The sequence below is a fragment of the Pteropus medius genome, unplaced genomic scaffold, assembly GCF_902729225.1.
Source record: "Pteropus medius unplaced genomic scaffold, Ma_sr-lr_union100, whole genome shotgun sequence".
NCBI classification, from domain to species: domain Eukaryota; kingdom Metazoa; phylum Chordata; class Mammalia; order Chiroptera; family Pteropodidae; genus Pteropus; species Pteropus medius.
Window position 1 is genome coordinate 2,166,060 of NW_024350399.1, and position 27,999 is coordinate 2,194,058.

At 47.3% G+C, this 27,999-nt stretch overlaps 1 protein-coding gene across 1 annotated transcript; it reads left to right on the forward strand.

Moving 5' to 3' along the window:
- On the forward strand, positions 1–27,999 carry KCNJ10 (potassium inwardly rectifying channel subfamily J member 10). The gene is made up of 2 exons (XM_039839986.1): positions 1–213; positions 25,551–27,999. The coding sequence occupies exon 2, from the start codon at positions 25,551–25,553 to the stop codon at positions 26,688–26,690; it is 1,140 nt and encodes a 379-aa protein (XP_039695920.1). The 5' UTR covers positions 1–213; the 3' UTR covers positions 26,691–27,999.

The following is a 27,999-nucleotide window of genomic DNA, read 5'->3' on the forward strand; positions in this document are numbered from 1 at the left end:
GGAGTTGCGGAGGGAGGGGGCGGCCCGGCCCGGCCCAGCTCTACCCCTAGCCGGCCCGACCCGGCTGGCCCAGGACCAGTCCTTATCTGATCCCAGCTCCGGTTTAAGAGTCCTGGCCCTGACCGTCACACAGCTCGTTTCCTCACTCCTGCCCGCCCCGTCTGTCTGTCTGTACCACTACCCATCCGAGGGGCTACTCCACCCGGACCCAAGGTAAGTCCCCGGCCCTGATGAGGGAGTGCTGCCGCTTCCTCCGGAGTCCTGTCCACTTTGCTCCTCTCCAGTACATAGGGACCTGGCCCCCCCCGCCCCGCCCCCCGCCGTTCCCTACCCTCGCTGGCCTCAGCAGTGTGGCACTGTTCCCCAGCCTCCTGCCTTAGGCCCTCCTCGGAAGGGCTCCCCCAAAAGGTAACTTTACCCAAGCTGGTTACCTCAGCCTTGTAGGCGAAGGAAGGGGCTTTCCTGATGCCCCTTCCCACTGGACAGACCTGCAGTTAGATCATAGCTCCTCCAACAAATATAGTAACCACCACCTGTAACCATGCATCCCCCACACTGGCACTCCAGACAGTGCCTTCTCTTCCCAGAATGTCAGGTTACTTCTCCTCCCACTCTCAGCCCCTTCCCCCCTCCCCATAAAGTGACACTCACATAGCGACGCCCACTGATCACTAGTTCACATATGGAAAGAAAAACACATATAGCTTAGGTTAGCCTCAGTAGCCTGGTGTGCCTGAGATCCCTTCCCACTCAGTCTCTTCTTTCCATTCTGACTTGCCCTCCACTTCAGGACACCCCTCCCCATTACCGCTCTCCTCCCCTGGCTGTTTCACACTGAGATCCCCAGGAGGAAAGCAGCAGGGCTACTCCTGCTAGAGGATGAAGGACAGATTGGGCTCTAGCATTTACTTTCAGATGGTGATGACCTTCCCATCCCATCCCTTCTCCCCATCAAGAACTAACCAAGGGCACCTGTAATAGGAAAGAAGTGAGGGTAGGAACTTCCTGATTTGAGGGAGGAGAGCTGAACCCTAGAATGGATAAAAGGATAAAACTGGCAAAAGTTGGAGTAGGGCTTCTGTTATCTTGAGATTTCATTCCTGTTAATGAAGTGCCCCATTGAGGAGTGAGGGAACATTCATCATCAGGAGGCAGTGGGGTGTCTCAGGGGGGGGCAGGGGGAGACTGGTAGCAGTACAAATTTGGACCCAAAGGGAGCCAAGGCTTAAAGCCTGGTTATGTTGCTTATCAATATGAATTCTGCCTAAAGATTTTTGGCCAGTCTGCCTTTGGTTGTGGGGTTTGAATTTTTTCCTCACCAGGACTGCTTTAGGCAGTTCTGGATGGAGATGGAGATGATGTGAGAGAGTTGGTGCCTTTCTGTGAGGGGTGACACTTGCCATGGGTGCTGAAGAGGGCCTGGAGTGGGTATCAAGAGACCAGCCTGAGAGGGGCCAGCAACCACAACTGGGTTCCTTTTAGTTTCATCCCAAAACCCTCTCTCTAATCTCCAAAAATTTCTGAACTCATTCCTGGCGTGATGGAGGGAACCATTCTGTGCTGAGGGGTAGGGCTTGTTAATTCCTCAAGGTATAGGATGGGTATAGGGGACCAAGTATAGAAGGAAGCAGGTGTCCTGGCTCATAGCTAGTTTTTTGGGGAGGAAGAAATGAGGGAAGAGGGGGAGGGAAGATGCCACGCCTGGGAGAGGGGCCAGGGCTGGTCTGCGGAGGCAATAGGCATGGCCCAGGCAGTGCCAACTTCTTTCCTCCGCCCTACCCCAGTTCTTTGGTGGTGGTAGTGAAGGAGAGAGGGGGTGTTTGGGGGTGATCTGGGCCAGTCCAGCCTCCCAAAGCCCTTGCCAACCTGGGTCCTGAAAGGAGCTGCTGTTTTCTGAGCCATCCCCCCAACCCCCACCCGGAGCCCAGCAGCCAACTTGTCTCTGGATATCAAATGGCAGTGACTCCACTGAGTGGGGGTGGGGGTCAGGGTTATGGTCCCATTCCTTCTGTGGTTGTAATGAAGAATCCCACTACTGCCCCCTACTCTGAGGAAGAAAAAATCTATCCCTCAACATCCACCCCACATCCAGTCTATTGACACATATGTTTGTGTGGGAGGATTCGTTGTCTGCCCTCTGGCATCCCCCACCTGCTCCCTGTGCCCTACACCTGCATTTCTGTGCATGAGCTCATTTATAGCTCCAGTTTTGTTGGCTTGGGCTATAAGGGAAAGGCCTGGCAGAAGACCCAGAGGACTCCTTTTCTTGCTCTCCCTAGAGACCAGAGAGGCTAGGACACTAGGATCTGGGTGGGCACAACTAAAGTCTTCTGGGGTCATCCTCGGAGTGGTGGGATAAGGGGTTTAGGGCTCTGGGGCATGAGTCATGTAGCAACACCCACTTCCTCAAAGGAGAAAAGGCCTCCTGGGCCTTTTAGCAAAATGCACACAAGATGGAAGATAGGCATTGGTGGTGAGGGAAAGAGACATTGGGCAATGGAGCCCCTCAACTTTCCTGACAAGGGTTATTTAGGACAGAAGGGAAAACCTCCACTCTCCCTCCCCTTTCTGGCCTAGATTCTTCTCTTTCCTGACTGGTCAGTGCTACTGTCCAGGCTGAGACCAAGCTGTCCAGGAGAGAGGTGAGGCCCTGGAAGAGGGCAGAGAGAAGGGATAATCCAAGGCACACCATTGAAATGAAATAGCAGAAAGACTGGAGAGAGAGGGAAGATTGGAATCCAAGTGTTTTAGCACCCAATGAAGGGTAGTTGGCCAGGAATCAGAACTCTTTGAGTTTACCGCATCACCCCACTCTATCACAGCCTAAATTCAATGCTTATCTTTCTTTCTTCATCTGAGTTTAATATACATGTTGTCACCCTTTTTTTATGGAGACAGTGCATTTAGGTGGCCCCTCTTCATCACCTCTCCCATCAGAACCTTGAAAGGGCAAAGAGAAAAGGATTGTGAGAAAAACTCTCCTATGGGTGTTTGCCAGCTTGGCGCTGGATTTGAGGTGGTGGGGAATAGGGAGGGACTTGCTCTGGAATGTGGGAGAGAAGTAAAAACTGAAATGCGTGGTCTGGAGAAAGAGGCTGGAGAAGCAGGACCCTGAGACAACTGAATTAGCACTTAGGCCTCTAAAAAGATGTAACATAGGAAGGGTGTATATGGCCATTTCCTTCTCTTCCAATGGCAGAAAATCTGGGAAAGGGGCGAGGCTGCAGCCAGAAGAACTTAAGTTAAATTTCAGGAAGCACATACCATAAAAAGAAAGAAATCTGAAATGAAGATTGGGAAAGAAAGGGAGACCACCCTCTGGACCAAAAAATAAAACAAAAACAAAAATCCCAAAACAAAAGAGCCCATCGTGAAGACTTCTGAGGGGAGCTGTGAAGCTCAGGTAAGCGCAGGGATTTTTGTGGCAACTATCAAGAGACCTCTCCTAGATGGCTGTCCCATGCCACAGTGCTGTCCCTGGGCTCCTTTCTGTTCTGGCTTTTTCTGAGAGACAGTAGGCGTAGTGGTTAAGGGCACAGCCTTGAAGTCAGACTTCCTGGGGTTTAAATCGTGGTTTCACCACTTAGCTACACAAATCTCCTCATCCTTACAATGGGGCTAATAATAGTTGTGGATGGAAAGAGTCAATATTTGTAAAGGGTTTGAAATGGTGCTTGGCCTGGAGAAAGTGCTCTGACTCTTTCTACTGTTATCTTTCCTGGTTCCTGGGCCTTGCCCCAGCCTTTCACTGTGGTTTTTCTGAGGTTCTCTCCTAGATCTCTATCCCTCTGCCCTTCTAAACTTTGGGATGGTGGGAGAATTATCACATAGTTTAAGATGAGGTTCCTCTCTTTATTCCAATAGGAAGGCCAGCACCAGGGCCTGGGTCACCTTCCTCTTGTAGTTTTGACCAAGTGGATGTCCTGTCTTCAACTTAGATTCAATAACTGAGGTTTTGAGCTTCCCCCAGATAGTCTCTTTCCCCATTTTGAGCAGCTTTTCTCTTTCAGCTTCTCTCTACCCCCTTCTCATCTCTGTCCCCTCCCTCCATGACCCTGCCTGTCCCTCTCCCTGACCAGGTATCCCCCTGCCACCTTCTCTCAGGTGTATGTGCCTTTCTCTTCTTCTGTCCCCTGGTCAGCTTGTCCATGTCATCAGCCTGGATACCCACATAATGACCTCTCTAGGAAAGACGTCCAGCCTGTCTTTCCTAGATTCCCTCTCTACCACAAATTATCATTAAAATTGTCTCCATGAAGCATCAGTTTTATCTTGCTCCTTTCCTACCCAGACATCCTCATTAGTTTTCAGATGAAAATTCCCATAGTCTTCAAGATACTTTATATAAGCCTTTCCTCATTCCCTCCAGCACCCCCATACTTTGGGACTCTCCCATTCAAACTTTGTTCCAGGGGACATATTCGATGGCAATTGTGCCAAACTCTCCCACTCTGGGCCTTCACAGTCTGAGTCCTACCCCTACTGCCAAGCTTCATTCCCATTTTCCTATCTGCTCTGTCATCTTGTGCTCCCTTCTCCTCAGCATCCTGCTTGTCCCTTGTCCCTTGTGTCTGACTTTTCCCAAGATGCCAATGCAGTGGCGATGTTGAAGGTGATATCCTGTCTTCCCTGTTGCATGGGGGCTCCTCTAGGGTCGGGGCTCTGCCTGTGTCAGAATGTGAACTTCCTGAAATGAAGGTATCTCTTTCTGCCCCAAGCCCTCAGCCCGAGAGTGCCTGCTAACCAGTTTAGCTCTAGCTAGGAGACCTTTCTGATTGCTGATTCTGGGGCCAGGACCCTGGTTTTAGAGGCCAAGTGTCCTGGAGTAGGGTATATGTAAGACCCTATTTTCCAACTCTCTAGGGAACCTCAAGAGAAATCCCTCTTCTACCAACTCCCCATCCTGTGGAGACAGTGTAGCTGAAGATTATAAGCAGCAGACCCCAGAACCCCCAATTTACAGTCCTTTAAACATTGTTGGCCCAAACATAAAAATCCATTTGGGTATCTGGGCCCCACAGAGCCTTTCTCTCCTCACCAGGAAGGGCTACTCCACCTGATGCGGCTTGTCAGCAGGCATACAAGGTGGAACAAGGGCAAAGATGAGAGTCCAACCTGGGACAGTCCCATTGTCCTGAGCATACATCTGAGCAGGGGATTGTAAGCTGGGACACCTTCCAAGTGAGGCCTAGGCCTGACCTCTTAGTCTTACATTCCTCCAGGGACTGTCCCCTCACTAGCCCATCAGCTAGTCCCAACCATGAGACCCTGGCACACATCTCCTCCCCACGTGTAAACCTCCCTGTTTGACCCTTTGATAAAAAAGACATGGGCAACTTGCAAAAAGAGAGATAGAGTATGTCTTAGTCTAGGGCAGTGGTTCTCAAACTTTTTGATTTCGGGACCCCTTTACACTCTTAAAATTATTGAAGGTATCAAAGAGCTTTTGCTTATGTGGGTTATTGTTACTGATATGTTAGAAATGAGAACTGAGAAGACTTAAATAGTTCTTAATTCATTTAAAAACATTAAACCCATTGCCTGTCAATATGAATGATATTTTTAATAAAAAATAGCTATATTTTAAAAACAAACGAAAAGTTTAGTAAGAAGAGTGGCATTGTCTCACATTTTCACAGAGCTTATCTAGGTCTGGCTTAATAGAAGACAGTTGATTTCTCGTGGCTGTGCCTGCATTTAACACGTTGCAATATCATGTGTCCCACAGCTTCTGGAGAACTCTGAACACTCATGAGAGAATTAAAGTAAGAAAAGCAAAGAACATATTAGCATTATTATGAAGATAGATTTGACCTCAGAGAGCCTCTGAAAGGGTCTCAGGAACCCTCAGGGACCCCAGACCACACTTAGAATTACCAGTCTAGAGGAACCTCAGGAAATGATTTCAAAACACACTGGGCCAATCTGGATATCCTGACTGATTTCCCCCAGTCTCCCATGGTCTTTTGAATGTTTTCATGAGGGAAGAAGTACGGGGCCATGGTTAATCATGTCAGTTCTGGAAACAGACTACCTATCTGAGCTTGAATCTCAGGCCTACCACTCACTAGCTGTGTGACCTTGGGCAAATTATTAACATCTCTGTGTTTCAGTTTCCTCATCTATAATACAAGGCTTTAAAAAAGTGCCTGCTTTTTGAGTTGCTGAGAACTAAATGACATAAACTAGAAAGGGCTTAGCATAGTGCTGAATAATGTGAGCTTTTATTAAATTCCACACCCTTGTCCCCAGGGTCACTGCCCATCAGCCCAGAAGGCAGGGAGCCACAGAGTTGATTCTTTCCGCTTTACAGATGGGGACTTCTTGGCTCAGGGAGGGAAAGCACTTGTGCAAAGTCCCAGGGAAAGTTAACAAGGTTGTTGGGCTCTGAACCTAGGAGCTCTTACTCCTAGCCCTATGCTCTCCTCACCAGACTTTTCCAGTGGGAAGAAAACCCAAGGTCCTGAGAGGGGTAAGGAAGCAGACCTTACCTTTCCCTCAGCAATCCAGGTGAGCCATTCAGGGCCCACGGTAGTATAGCAGGAAGCCTTCAGGGCAGATCGCAGGGAGGACTTCCTGACATCACAGCAACTAAAAAGAGGAGAAAGAACGCCAGGAGAAGACATTCCTAAGCCCAGAAGATCGTTCTGTCTTGCCTTGTGGGGAATAGTTCTGTAAAGCAGCCCTCTTTCCTGGGGGTTCCTGGCCCAGGGCAGAGGAAGTCTGTGAGTGGGCAGCGCTGCCTCTCCTGTGGTACCTGCAGCCCCTTCCTTAGAGCCTACTCTCAGCACTTCCATCACTCCACGCCCCGCTCCTTTTCCCAGGCTTTCCTGACCTGCCCTTTGCTCTGAGGTGCCCTAGGACAGGGCACTGCACCTTAGGAAAGGCAGCTGGTAGCTGAGGGTGTTAGTGGGGGTGGGGGAGGGGCTGGGGTGTCCTTGGGCAGGAGAAGAGAAGCCTCTCCCCACAGCATGAGGAAGAGGATGAGGCAGATGGGGAGACAGGCAGACACACCAGGGAACAGCTAGTTCCGGCTCTTGGGCCCATCAGCCAAATTCCTCTGAGCTGGGCTGCAGGAGCTGCCTTCCTCAGAAGCCCAACTACCCCAGTCCTGAGGGCACGCCCTTTCTGCATTCCAGAGGTTCAGATCCCACCCGCAGGCCCCAAGACAACTCAGATGCTGCGGGCTTCGGTTTAAGATCTTGCTGTCTGTTGCTCCGTTTTTCTTCTCCTGCCCACACAATTCTCTTGAATAAAGGGTAAAACTGAGGCAAAAAGTGGGTGGGCTCAGACTGCCACTGCTTCTTTCCAGAACCTGCCTGGCCTCCCACAGCCCCTCCTCCCCTACCCCTGCCAGTCCCCCGTGGCCTTTTCCACTTGAAAAGTTCTTTCTGGCGAGTGGCAGGTTTGGGGGCCCTAGTCTAGTCTCCCTGCCCTGACTCCTGGGCAGTGTCCCCCAGGGAGCCCCTGTGGGCCGATATGGCTTCAGACTAGCCCTGCCCCACCCCCTGCCTTCACTGGAGCAGCCAGCAGCCCCTTACTTCCCCCTCCTGGGCTGTGGGACAGGGAGAGGGCTGAGGGGCTGGCTCTGCATACTAATGTCCTGCCCATTGTCAAAGCCCCTTTGTGCCAAAGAGCTCCATTGAGGCGGCTCAGGGGCGGGCACAATGGGGGCTCTGTCCCCAAGTTCCCCCAAACAGTCACCTGCTTTCAGAGCCTCCCCCCACCACCACCCTCCACCCGCCCCAGTGTCCGGAGGGCCCAGAGAGCGTGAGGGAGTGGGCCCAGGGCCAGGGGGGATGGGCAGGAGCCCACCCCCACCGACTCCCTGAGTGGCCTGAGGAAATGGGCACGCGGAGGGGAGAGGCACCAGCTGGCAGGGCGGGGCAGCTGTGGATGGATTTGGAATGTAGGTTCTGTGCAGCCAGCAGAGAAGGGGAAGGGGTACAGCCTGCCCACTCCTCGGTTCAACTTGCCCAGCTGGGCCTGGCTGCCGCCTCTCTTCCTCCTCCTACCACAGGATTCATATATGCAGAGACATACAGGCACACACTCATCTATGCAGCCCCACACACCGCACAGGGAGTGGCCTCCCTAGGCACACAGACCCCCATGATTGCCACCATCCACTCGCAGATGCCCCTGAACACCTGCCCTTGGCCCAGCCCCCCTTTACCCCTGGCACCCCAACTGCCAGCCTCAGCCAGCTCAGCACCATCCCCCACTCCATGCCCTCGCTGCCCCCTGCTGCTCTAACACAGGTTATAACAAGTTTGCACTTGTTGTGACCTCAAGAATGTAGCCCTGAGGCAGGGAATGTCCCGCTGCCCCAGACCCACCTGCTTATATGTTAACCACAGACAGGGCCTCTGCTGAACTCCGAACATGGCGCCCCCATGTCGCCAACCATGGAGAAGTTGGGTAGGCCAGGACCACCACTCCCAGAGCTGAGCCATGCACGCTGCAGGAGCTCTGTGTGAATGACCAAACCCTGGCCTGCTGCCGCAGAGGCCCAGGGGGACGATCCTTGCATTTGTCCCGTGAACTCAGGTATGTCACAGCCCCTCATGGCCCTGTGAGGTAGATGGGACAGTTATTATTTCCCTTGTGAAAGCTGACATGATATATCCAGGTGGCAGAGCTAGGGTGAGAATGGAGGTTTCTTGCCTCTAGGTGTTTTGTTTTTTTTTGAGAGTCATTATCTGCCTCCTTGCTTCACTCAGATGACCCACAGGCATGTGGAATTTCCACAGAGCTATCTTTTACCCACCTTTTTTGGGAAAGAGTAGGGGCATGGTAGGGAGGTGGGGAGGTGTGAATAACAGGTACAGAGACCTTAACTAGGATTCTGAGTCTAGAAAGAACCTCAAAAGGTCACCTTGACCTGTCCACTGCCTCTAGGCAGGGGAGCCTACCTCCTTTCATTCCCTCTCCTCCCCTCTGACTCTGGATGGCTGGAGAGAGAAGCCCCATGGCTTCTTACTAGGGTTCGGAGTTTGAGATCTCTATTGATTACAAGTCTTTTATGATGCCTGACTCTGACCCTCCCTACTAATATCCTATGTCTATACAAGGATCTGTAGGAGTTCTATGCCTCTGCTACTATTCTGGTCTGGGGCATCTTCTAGAAGCTTGGAGCAGGAACCTTAAAAGGGGAGTAAGTGGAGGACTCACCAGGTCCCCAAGGATTTGAGAGCTGCTTGCTCGATGCTGTGCTGGGACCTAGGGTGGTAGATGGAGTCACAGCTCCGTCAGATGGAGAGCATTGGTTTGCTTAACTGCAGATATTATCAAATTCTGACCTCCATGATGTTTCCTTACATCAGAATGGCACACACCTTTGCAGAAGCTTTCTATTTCTTAACCCTGCTCCTCACCTAGAATGCCCCGCCTCTGGCTGCGGGATTCTGCTAAAGCTGCCTCATCTAGAGCACACTTCCCCTACCCTTATACCCTGGTATGGTTCTTCTGCCTCCAAATGCCCCTTCCAATGTCCCCTGTTGGAGAAAGAGGCCCACCCCGGTAGAATTTCAACCCCTCCAGCTATACTCAGGCAGTTAGCTACTGCAAGAGAGAGAACTGGGACATAGCCACCTCTGAATCTAGTTCTGCATCTAGTCAGGGTCTTCATGCCACCCCTACCCCATCCTTCTCTTCAAACGAGGAAAGTGGATAAGGAATAAGTGGAAAATTGGGGAAGGGGTAGAGGGATCACTTCTGGGGTGACCCCCTTAGACTTCTCTGTGTGAGGGTCGAAGTTGCTCTCCATACATGGAACAATGACCCCTGAGAAGGAAAGGGAGTTGACAGGACTTCTGTTGGGGAAGGTGGCTCAGTTCCCTGAATGTGCATCCTAAGTCCAGGGTATCTATGGGTCTTCATCTCTACTGAAGGTACAAATAAGAATAAACTGCTTAGGCAGCAGCAAGTAAATTTTGACTTAACAGGAAGTATACCCGTGGTATAAGGTAGTACTAGGCAAAGGGAAAGGATGGAAAAAGGTGGAGAACTTACACCTCCTGATGAGAGAGATCTTCTACTGAAGAAAGGTTGGTGGCCAGGGAGGGGAGATAGTTCCAAGGACACTCAGAGCCCCTGTGGGGCATGAGATTTGCAGCTGTCTCAAAGTTCCTTGCCCATTTTCACACCCCTAGCAGAGAGCATCATTGAACCCATCTCCTGCCATGGGCCTGCTATTTGCTGTTTTTTCTTGATTTTCTTGTTGGTGTATTTTTGGGTCAGCTGCTGCAGGGATGAGGAGGATTCCTGACATCTGCTGATGTCACACCGGACACTTCCTGGGCTGCGGCTGTGGTTGGACAGAGAAAGAGCTCAGTGGACAATGTTCCAAGGTTGGCTCCACAGCACCTGGCCCTTTGGGACCTCAGGGGCAAGAAAGGATCTTGTAGGAAGAGGGAGGCTGGAATGGAAAAGAAGGCCAGGGTTATTGCTCTGATTCTGATTAAAACCACTTGTGCTACTAGCCATCTGTCTAGTCATGGGAAAGTTACTCAGCTTTTCTAGGCCTGGGTTTTTTCTTCGGTGAAATGAGAGGATTGAATGGGATGACCACAAGGGCCTCCCAGCATGGACATTCTATGACAGTACAGTGACAAGGTGAAAAGTACAAACGCCAGTTTAAGCAGGCTTAGATTCAACTTGTAGTCAACCTTTACTTCCTAATCGTCCTTCTGGGCAAGTCAGATACCCTTTCTGAGTCTGATTTCCACACCATCAATATGAGGAAATGGAACTACCTGCCTCCCAGAAAGGATAGGATGATATGATGTGCGAACACCCAGCTCAAGGCCTGGCTCATTGTAGGGGCTCAGGTGGGGACGTCCATAGCACCGTGAGAGCACAAAGGAGGGGCCGCAACTCCTACTGGGTGTGTGTGGACATCGAGAAAGGCTTCTCAGAGAAAGTGACATCTAAGTTGAGGCCTGAAGGGGGCGTCAAAATTAACCAAGCAAAGAGAGGAGAGGAAGAGTGCTCCATGGAAGAGGCTTCATTATTTGCCAAGAACTGTTCTTGGTAAGTGAAAGCAGAGCCTGGTCAAGAGAAGCTTAGTGTGTGGCTGGAGAGCGGAGTGCGTGTGTGAGGGGGTGGGTAGAGGGTGGAGAACACTGACATTGGCGAGGTCAGCAGACATCAGGTTATTATGGCCTCTGTTCCACCTGTAATTCTAGGGACTTAGGAGCTGGTACCCCTCTGCTTCCCTTCCATTTTTTTCCGTAGTCTTTTTTCTCCCTTTGTCCCAAGTCTCAGTTCTCTTGTCCTTGGTCGTATGGACACAAGGAAGCCCTGGGCTTCCCAGAAGGACCTGTTTCATCCATGGGGAAGCTCATGTCTAAAATTATCTGACTCTGGACCCATTTTGGCCCAGGTCTGAAGTTTTCTACCTCTCTCCCACCATGAAAGAGAAACCAACCTTCTGTGGAAGACTGGATTTTGGCATTAGGGCCCTCCTGTTAAGTACTGTGCACCCCCTTTGGGCCTCGTTTTCCTCATCTGGCCCCCTCATTACAGAGAGTTGGAAGAATGATGCAGGTGGGCTGAGGGCAATGTGGAGTGAAGATTGAGGGAAACTAGAGAAAAGATGGCTCTGTGGCCTGTAGTGAAGGCCAGTGGGGAGATCTAGTCAGTGCCTCGAACTGTTGGGAGGTTGAAACTTCAGTGGGAAGCTTAAAGGGAGAACTTCCCAAGGAAGAAGCAAGTCACACACCAAAAAGGGGACAGAGGAAGGAAAAATGAATGGAAATCAATCCTATAGGCTCTTTTAAATCAATAAATACTTAGCCAAAATTCTATACTAGGCAATGAGGAGGACATAAAGGTGAACAAAACACAGGTTAAGAATCTGTTCAGAAAAGATTCTCTTGTTTGGGAAGGTGGGCATGGTCCTTCTTGGCAAAAGTGGGGAGATAAAATGGCCCCTATGGGAGCTGCTCCTGAGGGTGCTTCCACACTGTGGAGTGTGACTCCTGCCTCCCTGCCTGCACTGTCACTTGGACTCACAATCAACCAGGCCCAAGCCCTCCCTCGTCGCTAGCCAATGCAACCTCTAAAATCACAGACGAGAAAGTGTATAGAAAAGAGGCCTTCAGCTGGGACCTAGTTGGCCTGCCTCTTTTCTCTCAGGTAGGTAACCATACTGGTCCCCCCATCAGCTTGGCCCCTCTCTAGTTTCTCAGACTCTGGTGGCAGATCTGGTGACAGCTCAGTGGCTCACTGGCCACCACCCCAAAAATCTTATCTCCTGGGGCCTGGCCAACCTGGGCTTTGAGAAGCCTTCTAGCTACCTGGAGCCACCAAGGCTAGGGACAAGCAGGAGGGCAAAGAGCTAAAGGGAAGGAGTTGAGGAACTTGGCTCCATGCAGCATCCCTCACTGCATACCTCTCCTATCTTTCAGCAGGTTGGGAGGGTTGTAGAAGGGGCCTACTCTTGAGATTATAGGGAGGTGGGATAAACATGGTGGGTTGGAAGCCTCCTCCAGTTCTGGGGCTATCCTACCCCACAAATCATTGTTCACCTAGAGAAAAGAGAAATAAGGTAGGGGTTTACATTGAACATCATCAAGCCCACTAGGGTGTGACTGAAAGTTTATGGGACTGGGGACAGAGGTTCCCGGCTCAGCTGTTAAATAAATGTCAGCAAGTTACTCCACCTGTCTGAGACCTAGTTTGTCTAATTCAATAGATACTTTCCTTCACCTACAAAGTAGGATAATAATAATATCTTATATTTGCCTAAGGCCCTTAAAGATTTCACATACTTTATCTCATGTAACTCTGACCACACAATGGAAGGTTTTACTGACTCCTTAGGTGAGAAAACTGAGCCCTAGAAATTTAAGAGATTAACCGAAGTTCCCATAGCTAGTAACTGACACAGACCAGGATGGCAAATAGTGGGAAAGAAGAACAGATAGGGACATTGGCTGTGACCCAGACATGCCAGGATAACAGGTTTCATTTGCTAGGCTAACACCATTTGATTGAAAATGGCTCTCTGTATCACCATGTTGAGAAAGATTCTGAGACTTAATGAGAAGAAAAGTACTATGATGAATTAGGGATATCCGTTAAGGGTGAGGGGCAGGGTGAGTGGTGGCCCCATGCTGTATGGTTGACATCCCTAGCCTAGAATCAGATCAGGGACTTCAAGTCCAAATTCTTCCTCTAAACTAATCAATTAAGTTAAATTTAGATACTAGTTTAAAAAGAGAAGCTTTCTGCCTTCAAAGAGCTCAAGATCTCTCAAGAAGGACAAAGATGTGCTATATTGTTGATGTGTCAAAATGTTCCAGGAACAAAGAGGGAGAGTAAGTCCTTCTGGAGGGTATTCTAGGCAGATGGAATTGCATGAGCAAAGGCATGGGACATGGAAGTGGAGTGCAGCCATATTTGAAGAGCAAACAGAAGTGCTGTGTGACTAGAAGATGGGGGACCTAGGGGGAAATATCAAAGGAGAGGCTGTGAAAATTAGGGTGGAATCAGATGGTGAAGGGTTCTGAATGCTATGTCAAAAATTTGGGTTTCATTACAAAAGCTGTGTAACTCATTAAAGGATTTAAAGCAAGAGTGATGGGAAAGGCCCTGTGGCAGCTGAGGCAGGTGGAGGTGAGGAAGGTGAGGCTGAGGCAGGAAGAACAGGAGATTGTTGCAACATTTCAGGTAAGAGTGAATACAAGGTGGAACTAGAGTGGGCTCCAAGGAGATTTCCACAAGAGGAGTCCACAAAGGCAGAATTGATAAGACCTAGAGACTAAACTGGATGAGGGGCAAGAGAGAAACCCAGGGTACTGAATGGATAGTAAGTAATGCTTTGAACAAGAGGGGAAACAGAAGAGACTCCCTTTTGAGGAGAGAGGACATGAGGCTGAACATGTTAAAACTGGAATGCTCCACATGGGAGAAACCTTTCAGTACTTGGACAGACAGGCAGAGGTGAAGTGGAATCCAGGAGAGGGATTGAAACAGCCCAGGAAGGGAGAGTGGAGTGGTTAGGGATAAGAGCCAATGGTGAGTCCCTGAGAAACACCAACAGTTAAGGGGCAGAGGAGAGACCACAGCAAGAGAGGCAGATCAAAAGTAAACAGAGAGGGAACCTGGACCACAACGTCAGAGAGTAACAGTGAGTACTTAGTGCTTCACAACCCATGAAATGCTCTCACATATCTGCTTTCATCTCATTCTTCCAACACCATGGTGAGGGAGGTATTCTTTAGATCCTTTTTGCAGATAAAGAAAATGGAAACTCAGAGAATTTAAGTGATTTGCCCCAAATCATGAAGCCTAGATGTGGCAGGGCTACTGAACGGCTATCAAGGTCTACGAAATCAGTGGATTCCTACTATATCACAGGAAGAGCCAAAGGGAAAAGTGTCAAGAACAGATGGGCTTGTCATCTGTTTCAAATGCTGCAGAGAGGCCGCTTGGGTCAAAGACTGAGAAAATGCCCTTGGATTTAATGACTAGAAGGTCAGCTGTGACCTTGGAGAGAGCTTCGTGCTGCTCTGCCTCCCAGCTGGCAGTGTGGGGTCAAGTGGAATTGTTTCTAATATGCTTTGTAGACTGCAGAGCCTCATGGTCTGAAAGTCGCTGATACTCTTATTGTTATTAAATATTAGTAGATTGAATCATTTGATATTGCTGACATGGGACCCAATTTTTTAAATTGGCAATTTCATATGGTTCAACCTAATAGTAAAAGGAATGGGTTGGGGTGTGGATGGGGCAGGAAGAGTCTACGAGAGAAAGCAAGCTGCAGAGATGAGGGTAGCCCCTAGGGGCTGGCAAGACCTGCCCCCTGGTGGCTGGGAGATAAATCTTCAGTGCTGGGCAGAGAGGGTCAGATATCTATCTGGTGCTTAAAGTTTGCAGGAGTTCCCTCTCACTGCCTGGCTTCCCCTGTCCCCATCTGTAATCTTGCCAGCCCCCTCTGATGTAAGTGCTGCTGGGGTGGAGGTGAACTCTCCTGAGATGGCTCTGTCCAGAAGAATACCTCTAACTCTAAACTAGTATGAGCCCCTCTACCAGTATCTTTGGGAATCAGTTGGGTATAGAATCTCACTGTGGAGTCTCAGGAGCTGAGGCCAGATGATGAGTGATTAGAGAGCCAAGGCAGGCTGGCACATGACCAAGATCTCCTGAACAGACATCTCAGTCATTGTCTCAGCCCAGACCCTCTGAGATCTCTTCCAGTGTCCTTGTGAACCTCTTCAATGTCTCAAGTCTTACTGATAATAATAGAATAACCATGGCAATAGAAGTTATTCCTATTAATGTCATTGCTTCCAGCTGTATCTTAGCATTGATACTGATTTTTCTGACTCTTCAGTGGAGGTGAGGAAGTATGGGTTAACATCTCCAAGTAGATGTTTTTCTGAGGACCCAGATGGAGCCAGGCCAAGAGGCTCTTGAGATTCCTAGAGCTGGGGCTGGGGAGGCAGTGGTGCATCCTTTGTCCTCAGCTGAACTCTGCCCAGTGCCAAGCTCCTCACTCAGGACCAGGATGGGCAGGACCAGACAGCAGGTAGGAGCAGACTTGGTAATGACTTGGAGTCAGGGGTGCTATGAGTGTGGGGTGGGGGGTAGGGGCAAATGCATCAAAGAGGCAGTGCTCATTTGCGGCATGTGCCAGGAAGGTATTTTTCCTCTCCAGCTGGGAAGAGGGGGTCTTTGAGGTGCCCGCTTTCTGTGAGAACACTGTTCCCTACCTGCAGGGGGCAGAAGGCACTGCCTGAGGATTGGGGTGAAGGAAGGGGCAGTAGTCCTGATCTGATCAGCCCATACTGACAGGCAGGCTTGGTGTCTGGACAGAGGAGAACATCTGACATGGCCCCATCTCTGTGTCCCTCCCTCTCTTGGCTAGAAAATACATAGGGTGGTCAGAAGGGCCAGACAGAGGTCACAGGCTCCCAGGAAATGCTCTGAAAGCTTTTATCCTTTCTTTTGATCAGACTATGAGAACTTTCCAAATGTTGACACAAGGGAAGAAAAGCCTATTCTTCCCTGGGCCAAGGCCTTGGTGTCAGGCTGAGGCTAGTGGATGGGAGGGAAGGGGATGGAGACCTGAGGGTGGGGGACAGAGGCAACAGTGACTAAGCTGGCAAGGCAGGCCTTGGACGCACACATGGCCCTCTTTTTCCCCACCTTAAGATTTGTGTGCATCTGGCTTTATTTCTAAGTGTTTATTTCTCTTTGGGGGAAGGACAGGAGGGAGATTAATGAATAAAGACATCAAGTTTGGAAAGAACCCCAAACCTAACTCCATTCCTCTTCTACCCTTGAGGGCTTACATAATCCTGCTGTGCTTTTCTTACTGGCCTTCCTCTTATACCCCTTTCCTTTCTCATCTCTTCCCCTCTCTTTCTCATTAAGAACACTTGGAAACTCAGAAATGCTTCTTTTCAGTCCCCAGTGCAAGCTGATCTCCTTCTGGAGGCCTCCAAGGTTGCTATTCAAGTTGGGCTTTGTATTCAAAAGAGATACATGGTTGGTGAGAGGAGGCTGAGTGAGTAGCTGTTTTCTCTCTCCACCGAGGCCACTGGAAGGGATGGGACCAAACTGCAGTGGGAGGGACTCAAGTTGGACGTAGAATTTTGAAGCAGGAAGTGACCTTGATAGTCTTCAAATGCAGCACCTCCCAAACTGACTCAGCAACTCATTCTGAAAGGCAGAGGATAGAGAATTATACTCCTAAAGATACAGGGATGAACCACACATTGGACATCCTTGAAATTTGTTTTGTCTTTTACATTATGTAAATTTTTATTTTACTCTATCGCGCATCATTAGCTTAATACTAAAATAAGATTTTACTTCAAAATCTTTGAGTAAAATTGATATCTCAGGAAAATACATTGAATTTAATCATGTGGCTTTGAATCATGTGCTTGTTTGAGACATGTGGAACTAAAACAACACCCTTATTCCACAAATAAGTAAATAAAGGCCTGTGAGGTATAGAGATGTGCCCAAGGTCACCACTAGTCCATGGCAGAATTGAGACTGGTTCCTAGGTCTCTTGCTTCCCGGCCCAACCTACTTTCCACCAGGCAATGCTGCCTCTTAGTTCTCGGCAGGATCCTCAAATACCCTTGTACCTGATTCTCTCACTCCAACTCCGAATTTTATGCTGGGTACATACCTAGCTCAGCTAAGATGAGTGTGGACTTAGAGACCAGCCTAGCCTCAGCTTCGAAGGCTGATAGTGCTCCAAACCCCTCTGTATACAGGGCTCTCTCAACACATAGCACTTAAGCATGATGGGCAGATTTTGGGATAGAACAAACTGGTACCACCACTCCCTATTTCTATACACCTACTCATTTATCTAAACCCTACAGTGATTGGTTCAGGAATACCTTCAAACTTAAAATAACTAGATTAGTTAATACCTATAGTGGAAACTGCCTCCCTTTCTGACCCCAATTCCAAATCCCTAAATCAAGAGGCTGTTTTCTGGAGGGAAAAAGTAGGGAGAAGAAGGAGGCTTTAGGGCTTAGAATACCTCTATTGATGTGGACATGTCAATGGAGATACAGCGTGGTACAGAATTAGGTCAGATTTGTGATTAGATGGATAGCATACTATTCCTCCATATCACCATCTTTAAAAATCAGCTCTTCGGGATGGGATACAGGAAACTGAAGAAACTATGAGGAGAAGAAGGATGGTCCAGACAGATGTGTAGGGAATGAAAATACAAAGAGGAAGATGCGAAGGAAGACAGAGGTAGAAACACTTTAGTAAGAGTTAGCATGAAATACAAGAGGAGGCAAGCAGGGCAGCACAGACAGAAGAAATGGGAAGAGAGCTGCAAGCACAGCCCAAGAGAAGGAAATGGGGAGAATAAAGACATGCCATGCAAACCCAGGAGTTGAAACTTAGGACAAGGCAATGACAAAAAGAGCTCACTACCAACCATCAAACACACCCCAGGTGGCATTGCTGGGGAGTTTTCACACCAGGTGGGCTCCTGCTCACTGCCTAGCATGTTCTAGGTGTCATCTTCTCTGGCGTTGGATTTGCTCAGTGAAGGCAAAATCACTATAAGATTCACCTGAAAGCATAGTGGAATGGACTTTGGAACACAGCCAGAACTAGGTACTAATTTCAGCTCTGTTACTCGTAAGCTATGTCACCTGGGCTCTCTGAACCTCAGTTTCATCAGTAAACATGAAGAGAAAACTTCATTTTACAGAGGCCTCGCAGAGACGAAATATAAAGTACTGGTCTCAAGCAGTCCTTTCAGTAAATGGTGGTCCCCTCTCCCTCTCTCCTTCCATTTCCCTGAACAGAATGCTAGGAAGAAGAAGGACCCTACAGTCTAAAAAAGAGAAATCACCTAGGAAAGGATGTCCAGCGGGCCAGAACACCATAGGGAAGAGGTCTCCACTCCCACGAGGGGTTGCTGTTGCCCCTCATTCTAGCAATCTGACTTCTAAACACATGCAGCAGGAGGGGAAGGTGTTAGGGATCAGAGCACATTATTGTTTTCCCAGTTTGTTTTATTCTCTCATGTGCTCCTAACACTTCAACCAAAACGAATGGCTCCTGCCTGCCGGCTGGCTCTGAATTTCCTCAGTGTTATATCTTTTGCTCATACTGCTCCCTTTCCTGGAAAGGCCTTCTCTTTGACCCCCCAAACCCTAATCTCCAAGGGTCTAAATCTTGCCTATTCTTTAGGCCCAGTCCCATTGCCACCTTCCTCTGTAAAGTCTTACCTGAGTGAGACAGTCATATATGCAGGAAAAAATTAAACTCCTGGTTACTTACTGATTGTTTCCTGATATAAATGAGGATAATAGCATTTTGATAGGGTTGTTTGGGGAATTATATGAGCTAGCATGAAAAAATCCCCAGAAACCTTGTCCAGTGCCTAGCACATAAGAGGCACTCAATCAGTACATGTTAGTTTCTTTCCCAGCTCTGCTCTCTTAAGCTAGATGTCACTTTTCCCTTCATAAACTTCCCCAGCACTTCAGGATACCTCTTTTATGGCACTTATCACTTCCTGCCTGTTTTATGGTTGCCTCCCTTATTAGATTATAAGGTCCTCATTGTCAGAATCTACATCTAATTCATCTCCATAGTCCAGTGTCTTGTTTCAAATCTGGCACTAGTAGATGTTTGAAAAATGTTCATGAATGCATGAAAATGCAGCTGGAACTGCATGGGTTTTTCTGTGTGGTGGGCAACAACATTACAAATGAGAACATTTGGTTCATTTGCATATCTGTTAGAGTTGATAATCAGTTATTGAGTTTCGTGTATTTGGAAAAAGAGAAAACATTATAAGAAAAATCAAGAGAAGACACAAGCAAAAAGGGGGAATGAGAAGGCCCCAAAGTGAAAGAGGCCCTGGACCAGAGGGAAGTTTGATCCGTCCTACCCAGGAAAAGAGCTTCCACACCTTCTTAGCCCTAGTGTGGGGATGAAGTCCATTCACAGTTCTCTTAGATTGGTCCCTACAAAGAGAGTGGTTTGGAAGGCCCCTTCAGCTCATTCATTCACTCATAAAATACTTCTTGAGCACCTACTATGTGTGTCATACACTGTGTTAATTGTACATCAGACTAATTAAAACATACACCTGAATCTTTATTTCGATAAGCTTATTTGTAGTAGAAGACACATGTTGTGCCAAATAGATGCGCAATAAATGGTATAGCTGAATATACACTTGACCCTCGAACTATGTGGGGGTTAGGGGCACTGATCCCCACCTGCCTACATAGTCGAAAATCCACATATAACTTTTGACTTTCTCCAAAACTAACTACTAATAGTCTACTATTGACTGGAAGCCTTACTGATAATGTAAACATTGATTAACACATATTTTGTATGTTATATGTTATATATTATATTCTTACAATAAAGTAAACCAGAGAGAGAATGTTAAGAAAATCATAAGAAAAATACATTTACAGTATTTATTGATTAAAATCTGCATATGGGTGGACTCATGCAGTTCAAGCCTTCCATGTTCAAGTGTCAACTGTACTTCTGAACCACAGTTGGGAATCTATGTGGAGAGCTGACCCAAGTTTTTGACTTCACAGGTGTTTGGCACCCCTAAGCACCACACTGTTCAAGGGTTAACTGTATGTGTGTATATATTTATACATATTCAGAGAAGGGAGGTATTAAGGCTGTAGTGATAAGAAAAGGCTTTATGGCAGAGGGATCATTTGAACTGAAATGGCCTCTGAAAGAGATCTTGGATATGTAGAGACAAAAAGGAAGGGGAGACCAGGAAGAGAGAAGAGCAGGTGTACAACAAGGTGTGTACAACAGGACACAGGGAATAGTTGGTTGGCTTGAAGCTTGCAATACAAGAGAATAGGTGGAAAATAAGGCTGGAAAGGAGGTTTCGAAGCAAATCAAGGAAGGCCATATATGCCAGACTGAGTCTGGCCTCTCTGGTAGATAATACAGAGACATTGCATTATCTCTTGAGCTGGGGAATGAATTGAGACAGTTATACTATAATGAAAGTGGATGGGTTTGGGAGACAGAGGACCTGAACATGAGTTCAGTTCTACAATTTACCAAGTCATGTTTTCTCATTCATAAAATAAAGATTATAATCTTAATACCTTATAGGAATGCCAAGAGGATGAAGTGCTTTGTAAAGTACTGGATACATGCTCATTGGTTCATGATCAGAAGTGTAATTGAGGAAGAATAATCCAGGAACAGTATAGGATGGATTTGAGAGAAAGAATGGAGACAAGAGATGAGTAGGAAGCTAATGAAGTGATTCAGCTTAAAGACATTAAGATAATTGAGGAAGATCGAGATGCAAAAGGAGAATTTGAGATGATCTCAAGATTTTCAATGTAGTAACGCAGAGGATGATGGCACCATTAACTGTTTCGGAAACTAAAAAGGTAGGAGGAGAAAGAGGATTCATTAACATTTGGAAATGAATGCATTTAGTATTAGTACTCAAAGTTCCTTCCAGTCAAGTTGCTCTTGCCTTAGAGAAAACATAAAATTCTGTGCTCAGGGTCATGTCTCTGCCCTTCTAACCTGTGGGTTTTAGGAGAAGGTGCACAGCTCTTCCCTGCCCACTCTGCCATTGCCCATGGAGGGGGTTGAAGCATCCTTTCTAGTCACTTAATCTGACATAGTCCACTCCAATGCCCACGACTACTTTCAAGGATTACTCTCCCTCTCCATCCACTTGCAAAGGGAACAGCTGATCCAGAGGAAAGCTGGGCATGATGTCTTGGGGTATGCTTCCTCCTACCTTTTGAAAAAAGGATTTGTAGATATCTGCAGGGTTAGTGGAACCTGTGTAAACTTGAGTTCCTCCCAATCTGCCATGGTGCCACCTGAAGGACTCCATAAACTCAGCATCTCTTACGAGGTAGATTAAGGCTATAGCCTTGACTCAGGCTTCCATCCATCAAGACCAAGCTTTCAGTCATTCCTTTACTCAGTTTCTCTTAACAAACTCTACTTGGTACTGGGGAAACAGATGAAAGTCACAGTCTATGGCCTTAAATTGAGAGCTCACAGATGGAGAACAATGGTAACAAACCACTGCAAAGCACTATATTTTAAAATCGGAATGTGTACAAGACCATGCCTAGTAAACTCATGGGGAGTGAGGCAAATTGAGAAGATGAACTACTTCTTTGATCATTGGAGAAAACTTTGAAGGGGGCAACTAACACTTGAATTTTGAAAGATAAGTCGGATAGGCATGGAGCAGGGCAATGTGAAAGCATGCCCAAAGGCAGAAAGGATGGAACAGTGAGGCTTTTTATGGGGCTTGGAGTCCAGAGTCTGTGTAGAAGAGTGGCAAGACTAAAGCCAAAATGTCTGCAGAGACCAAATCAAGAAGGGCTTTGAATACTTTGCTCAGAGGCTTGGAGCTTCTCCTCAAAGCAGCAGGAAGCTGTGGATCAGTTTTAGTTACGAGAGGCACCAGAGCAGTGCTTTTACTCCAGAGCAGTCCTGTACTCAAGAAAGCTCTGATAAATCCATTCATTCTGGAGAATAAATCATTCATGAGCTTCAGGTTAAAAAAAATCACGCCCCGAGTTAGTTGCTCTACAGACAAGAAGCAGTAGGTGAGAATGGTATTTGCTGAGGGAACATCACTGTAGGCATGACTGGCCTTTGTTTCAAGGAAAGAATCATTAGTTCAATTTTTGGAAGAGAAAGAAGGTGATTGTCTCTGTTTCTGTCTCTTTTTAGCACTCAGAATCTGATCTTCAGAATTCTTCAGATTCTGTCCCTGCATCTGGCAGGGACTGTTTTGGGGAAAACAGCACCCTCTAGAGGAAAGAGTATGTGTTTCAGGTGGGGCAGCAACCATCATTTCCGGAACTTTGGCCTGCTCCCTTCCCCGCTGGCCTGGCCAGCAAGGGGTGTAGTGTAGCTGAATGTTTATCTGCTTCTGACTCTCACCACCACGGAGAACAAAACTGCTTGGCTGTGGGTGGTGGCACAACAGCTTGGGGAGGCAGATATAAAGGCTGGCAACAGCGGAGTACACAGCTGGAGGGCGGCAATCACGACAGTTTTAGCCAGTAACCCAAATCTCCAGTGCCCACGAGTCTGCAGCCTTAACATTGGGCTCTAGAAGCTCCAGGCTCTGCATTCTCTGTCTCAGCTTTAATCTCTTCTAGAGATTAAAGCTGAGTGCTAGTCCAACTTGTCCTTGAACACTTCCAGGGAGAGGGAACTCTCTACCTTTTGAGAAGCTCTCTTCACATTTGGATGTCCTGATTGTTACAGTGTTGTCATAACAGTCTGGACTCTTTTTCTCTGTGGTTTGAACTCACTATTCCTGGTTGTTCCTTTTGGAGCTCAAAGTAAAGTCCAAACCTGTTCACTTGACAGCCCTTCAAACCAAATATTTGCACACAGCCATCATATCTTTCAGATAATCTTTTTTTTTTTTTCCTGACCAAATTCCATTTCCTTCAACCATTTCTTATATGATCTGGTTCTGAATCCTCTCATATCCTGATTGTTCCTTGATACTCAATATCGTAGGTGTGAGATAAACAGAGCAGAGCAGAATCATCTCCTTCCTTATTCTATATACTTTAATTCAACTAGTCTAAGACTGTATTGCTTTTCTGGCAACCCAAACACATAGGTAACTCATACATGATTATTTCCTGCTAAAATTTATTTTCTTGGTTCTACTTACTAAATCACATCTTTCCAATCCAGAACTTGCTCAGGTAATTTTTTGGACCCAAATACGTAACCCAACATTTATCTTTTTTGTTAGATTTGGCCCACTCATCTGTCTCCTTTTGGATCCCAGTTCTGCCCCCGACCTTGCATTTGTGATCCACCTCAACTTTGTGTCATCCACATAATTGATGGCCATGTGTTCCATACTTTGAATAAAATTAGTGTTAAGGACATTGAATAGGGCAAGGCCAAAGATAAAGCTCTGGTACATCACTAGAAAACTGATTGCAGGCTGTCACGATCCTCTCACCTGTACCACTGATTTTTTTTCAATTAGAGTGGTATTCTGTTCATCCCGGCTCCCCCCCCCCCCCACTCCCTCCGATGTATCCCCAAGGACATAATGAGAGATCTGGTCAAAATTCTTGCTTAGCTGCTTCATTTCTCTGATTTGCCACTTTGGTAACCTTGTTGTAGAAGGAAATAAGGTTAGTTTGGTATGACATGTTCTTAGTAACCTCATTCTGGGTTCTACCGATAACTGCCTTTCCCTCACTCTGCCCACATACCACAATCTTAATATTCCATTCTAGAATTTTGCCTAGGATCAATATCTCACCTGTTTGTCTGTAGTTTGTGAAATGTACCTCATTTTTCTTATGGAAAATTAAAATTATGTTCACTCATCCACAACTTTTTAGCACTTCCTCTGTTCTCTAACAGTTCCTCAAAAATCTCTTATGGAGGTTTTACTTTTCAAGAGTTTGAGGATCAAAAGAAAAGGCATGTTAATGTGTAAACTTTAAAATGGTATATATATGCAGGCATCATGGTGGTGGTTTCTTACTACTGAGTAGTGAATGGGTCTTTACTTGGGATCTAAATAAGAATTCTTCAAACTTCAGAATTACAGAGCTTCCCTTTTGCTCCGAAGTAGCTAAGGATATTGGGCAGCAGATGGAATCCCTATTTGGCCAAGTAGTCTCACTTGGGGCAAATGTCCCAAGTGGGTAGGGGCTAGTAAAATGAGCTCCTGGTTGATTCTGAACATTCTGAGATTCTCACCCTTTGGTAATCGCCACTTTAGTGCCTTCTTAGGTGGATATATGAATGGACCCAAACAATTTTGAGTTTTCCAGGCTGTGGAGAAGGTGGAGTAGGGGCAGTGTGAAGAAGAATGACAAAATGCAATGGCTCAGACTTCTCGGAAAGGAGAATGTGATGAGCCTCTGTCCCCCAAGGATCAAACACCCCTGAGAACACCCTGCTCCTTCGCAGAAGATCCGGCCATCATATCCAGAGTCAAAGGGCTCAAGTGATTAAAATTCTTTCTCTGCTGGAAAAGTACAAGTTACTCCTTGGGCAGGGATACCAGGCACCTTGTATTAAGTGATCTGTCTCCTATTTCAGAGACTTGTCCTACTTTCTACTATCAGGACAAATAGCAATCCTGAATTTGTTTATGCAGACATAGCCACTAACATACACTACTAACCTTCCTACTTTACTCAAAACAATTTTGCCACCTCCAATCTGGAATTTCTCCCAGTCCTTGGGAAAATATTCTAGTGCTGCCAGAAAGCTTCAGCATGTTGCCTCTCCTTTTGCCATTGCTTATTTCTTCTTGCTCTTTTTGTCCTGTCTGTGCTCTTCCTAACACCACCCTAGAACTTAACTTAGACCAAAGTTCTCCAGATGATAGTGATGATGATGATGATGATGATGATGATGATGATGATGATACTGATACGTAGTGAAATGGGCTGGGTGCTTAGAGAACATTTTGAAAAGTAGAATGGGCAGTTTCTGTTATTTTCTGAGCCAGATGAATATCTTAGTATCACCAATAGTATAGACTTGCAGTTAGGAGAAAACATGGAGAAAGGGTATGTATGTGTTAATGGGGATTGGTAACAGAATAGTCTTTCTTGCTGATGCCATTAATGAGGGTAGGGAGGAACCCTACTTCAGAATTAGAGATCTTCACAGAATTTGTTTTGTGGTAAATGGAAATCAGTAGAGCCTTCTTTACTCTGGCCCCACATTCAAGAAACTATGAATTTATTAATCTTTTCTCTCAGCCTCTCCTAAGAATTACAAATATTAGACTGCATTGCAATTATTTGCTTATTGAATACCTCTTTCTCACTAGGCTGTGAGTTCTTGGAAAGCAAGGATGTCATTTTCATCTTTGACTTACCACCATCTTGTACAGTGCCTGGCATATAGCAAATGCTCAATAAATATTTGCTAATAAAAGAACAAGTCAGTGGTACCAAAATGAATGTTACTTCTTCCTTTCCATGGAGTGGAGGCTAGGAGTTGGCTGGATTTCTGCAATAACCACCATTATACTGTCTTCTTCCCTCTAGATGACATCAGTTGCCAAGGTATATTACAGTCAGACCACTCAGACAGAAAGTCGGCCCCTGATGGGCCCAGGGATACGACGGCGGAGAGTCCTGACAAAAGATGGTCGCAGCAATGTGAGAATGGAGCATATTGCTGACAAACGCTTCCTCTACCTCAAGGACCTGTGGACAACCTTCATCGACATGCAGTGGCGCTACAAGCTTCTGCTCTTCTCTGCAACTTTTGCAGGCACCTGGTTCCTCTTTGGCGTGGTGTGGTATCTGGTAGCTGTAGCTCATGGAGACCTGCTGGAGCTGGGCCCCCCAGCCAACCATACCCCCTGTGTGGTACAGGTACACACACTCACTGGGGCCTTCCTCTTCTCCCTCGAATCCCAGACCACCATTGGTTATGGTTTCCGCTACATCAGTGAGGAGTGCCCACTGGCCATTGTGCTTCTGATTGCCCAGCTGGTACTCACCACCATCCTGGAAATCTTCATCACAGGTACCTTCCTGGCAAAGATTGCTCGTCCCAAGAAGCGGGCTGAGACCATTCGTTTCAGCCAGCACGCAGTCGTAGCAGCCCACAATGGGAAGCCCTGCCTTATGATCCGAGTTGCCAATATGCGTAAGAGCCTCCTCATTGGCTGCCAGGTGACAGGCAAACTGCTTCAGACACACCAGACCAAGGAGGGCGAGAATATCCGGCTCAACCAGGTCAACGTGACTTTCCAAGTAGACACGGCCTCTGACAGCCCCTTCCTCATTTTACCCCTTACCTTCTACCATGTGGTAGATGAAACCAGTCCCTTAAAAGACCTCCCGCTTCGCAGTGGTGAGGGTGACTTTGAGCTGGTGCTAATCCTAAGTGGGACAGTGGAATCCACCAGTGCAACTTGCCAAGTGCGTACTTCTTACCTGCCAGAGGAGATCCTTTGGGGCTATGAGTTCACACCTGCCATCTCACTGTCAGCCAGTGGCAAATACGTAGCTGACTTTAGCCTTTTTGACCAAGTTGTGAAAGTGGCCCCTCCTAGTGGCCTCCGTGACAGCACTGTACGCTATGGAGACCCCGAAAAGCTCAAGCTGGAGGAGTCATTAAGGGAACAAGCTGAGAAGGAGGGCAGTGCCCTTAGTGTGCGTATCAGCAACGTCTGATAGCTTGGTTTCCTACCTCCCTATCCCTCTGGTTTCATTTCCCCTTTTGGTACGCTGGGTGAGGATATTACCCAGGCTTACTGGAGAGTTCCAGAAGCACTCATTCCCTACTCCCTCTCCTTTAACCCAGTGGCCTGTGGGTAGTCTAGGCCAACTGGAGTCCAAATTTTCCTCCCATTCTCTCCTTTCACTGTACCCCACTTCCACCGCATTATACACACCTCTCCTAAGCCAGGATGGGGGAAGGAGAGGGAAGATTAGGCTGAAGTGGTTTAGAGGCCTCAGCCATGCTTGGAGACTCATGTTAGGAGGACCATGCAGTTGGATGGAGAGACTCCCCCCACCTCCCACCACCAGCAGAAAGTTTGCTGACTTGAGGATGAAGCCCCCTCCCTCTCTAACTTTCCATCTAGCAAGTTCCTTAAGGCAAGATTCTCTGATGGTCCCTTTGGGGTTTGTGTCCTCAGAAATATAGGAATCTGCAATCAACTTATCCTGGGGTCTCTGCCAACCTGTTGAAAGAAGTCAGGGTTTTTCATGGCGAATTTCTGTTGGGACCTCCTGACTATAACCTAGGACCCTGGTTACCTCTGTTCTCCTCTTTCTAAAGTGAACCCTCTCTTAGGATACCCAGTTCTCTCACAGATTCCTGTGCTCTCAGAGAATTAGGTTGACCCAGGAAATAGAAAACTGATAGTCACAACCACACCTGCATCCATCTTGGATTCTGAACTCTTCAATGTGGAGTGACCAGTGCAGAGCTGTTGTCCAAATCCTTAAACCTGTCCTCCAGGCTGCCCTGGGAAGATTGGTTTCCCTGTGTCCTGTGAATGGGATGCTCCTCGTCAATATGTTTCCCTGGAAAGAGTCCAGCACCTAGACCCCATGGAAAGCTCTGGAAATGGTGTTCCAGATTACACTCCCCCTGGCTTCTCTTTTGCTCAGTCTATTCTTCCCTTAACCCCAAAACTTCAGAGGGAAGGAGTGAAAATGCAAGGGCATCTCCCTCTTAATACTGATGTTTGACTAAAACTAGACTCACAGGGCACAAAGTTCCCAGGAAAGTTAAACCAACCCCACTGGGAATGAGTAAATTCTCAGATTTCCAGACTGCTCTATAGAGCCTCTGGGAATTGGGAATGCTTTGTTAAGGTTTGGGCAGAGGCAGGGCTCTGTGGCCGGCAGACACTATTCTCCCTGTTACCTCTTACAGTGCCCTCTGAAAAGTGCCAGCTATTTCATTTGGCAATGCTGAGAGGGAAGGAAATTAAACCTCCTGATCAAATAACTATGGTCTCCCTTGGCTATT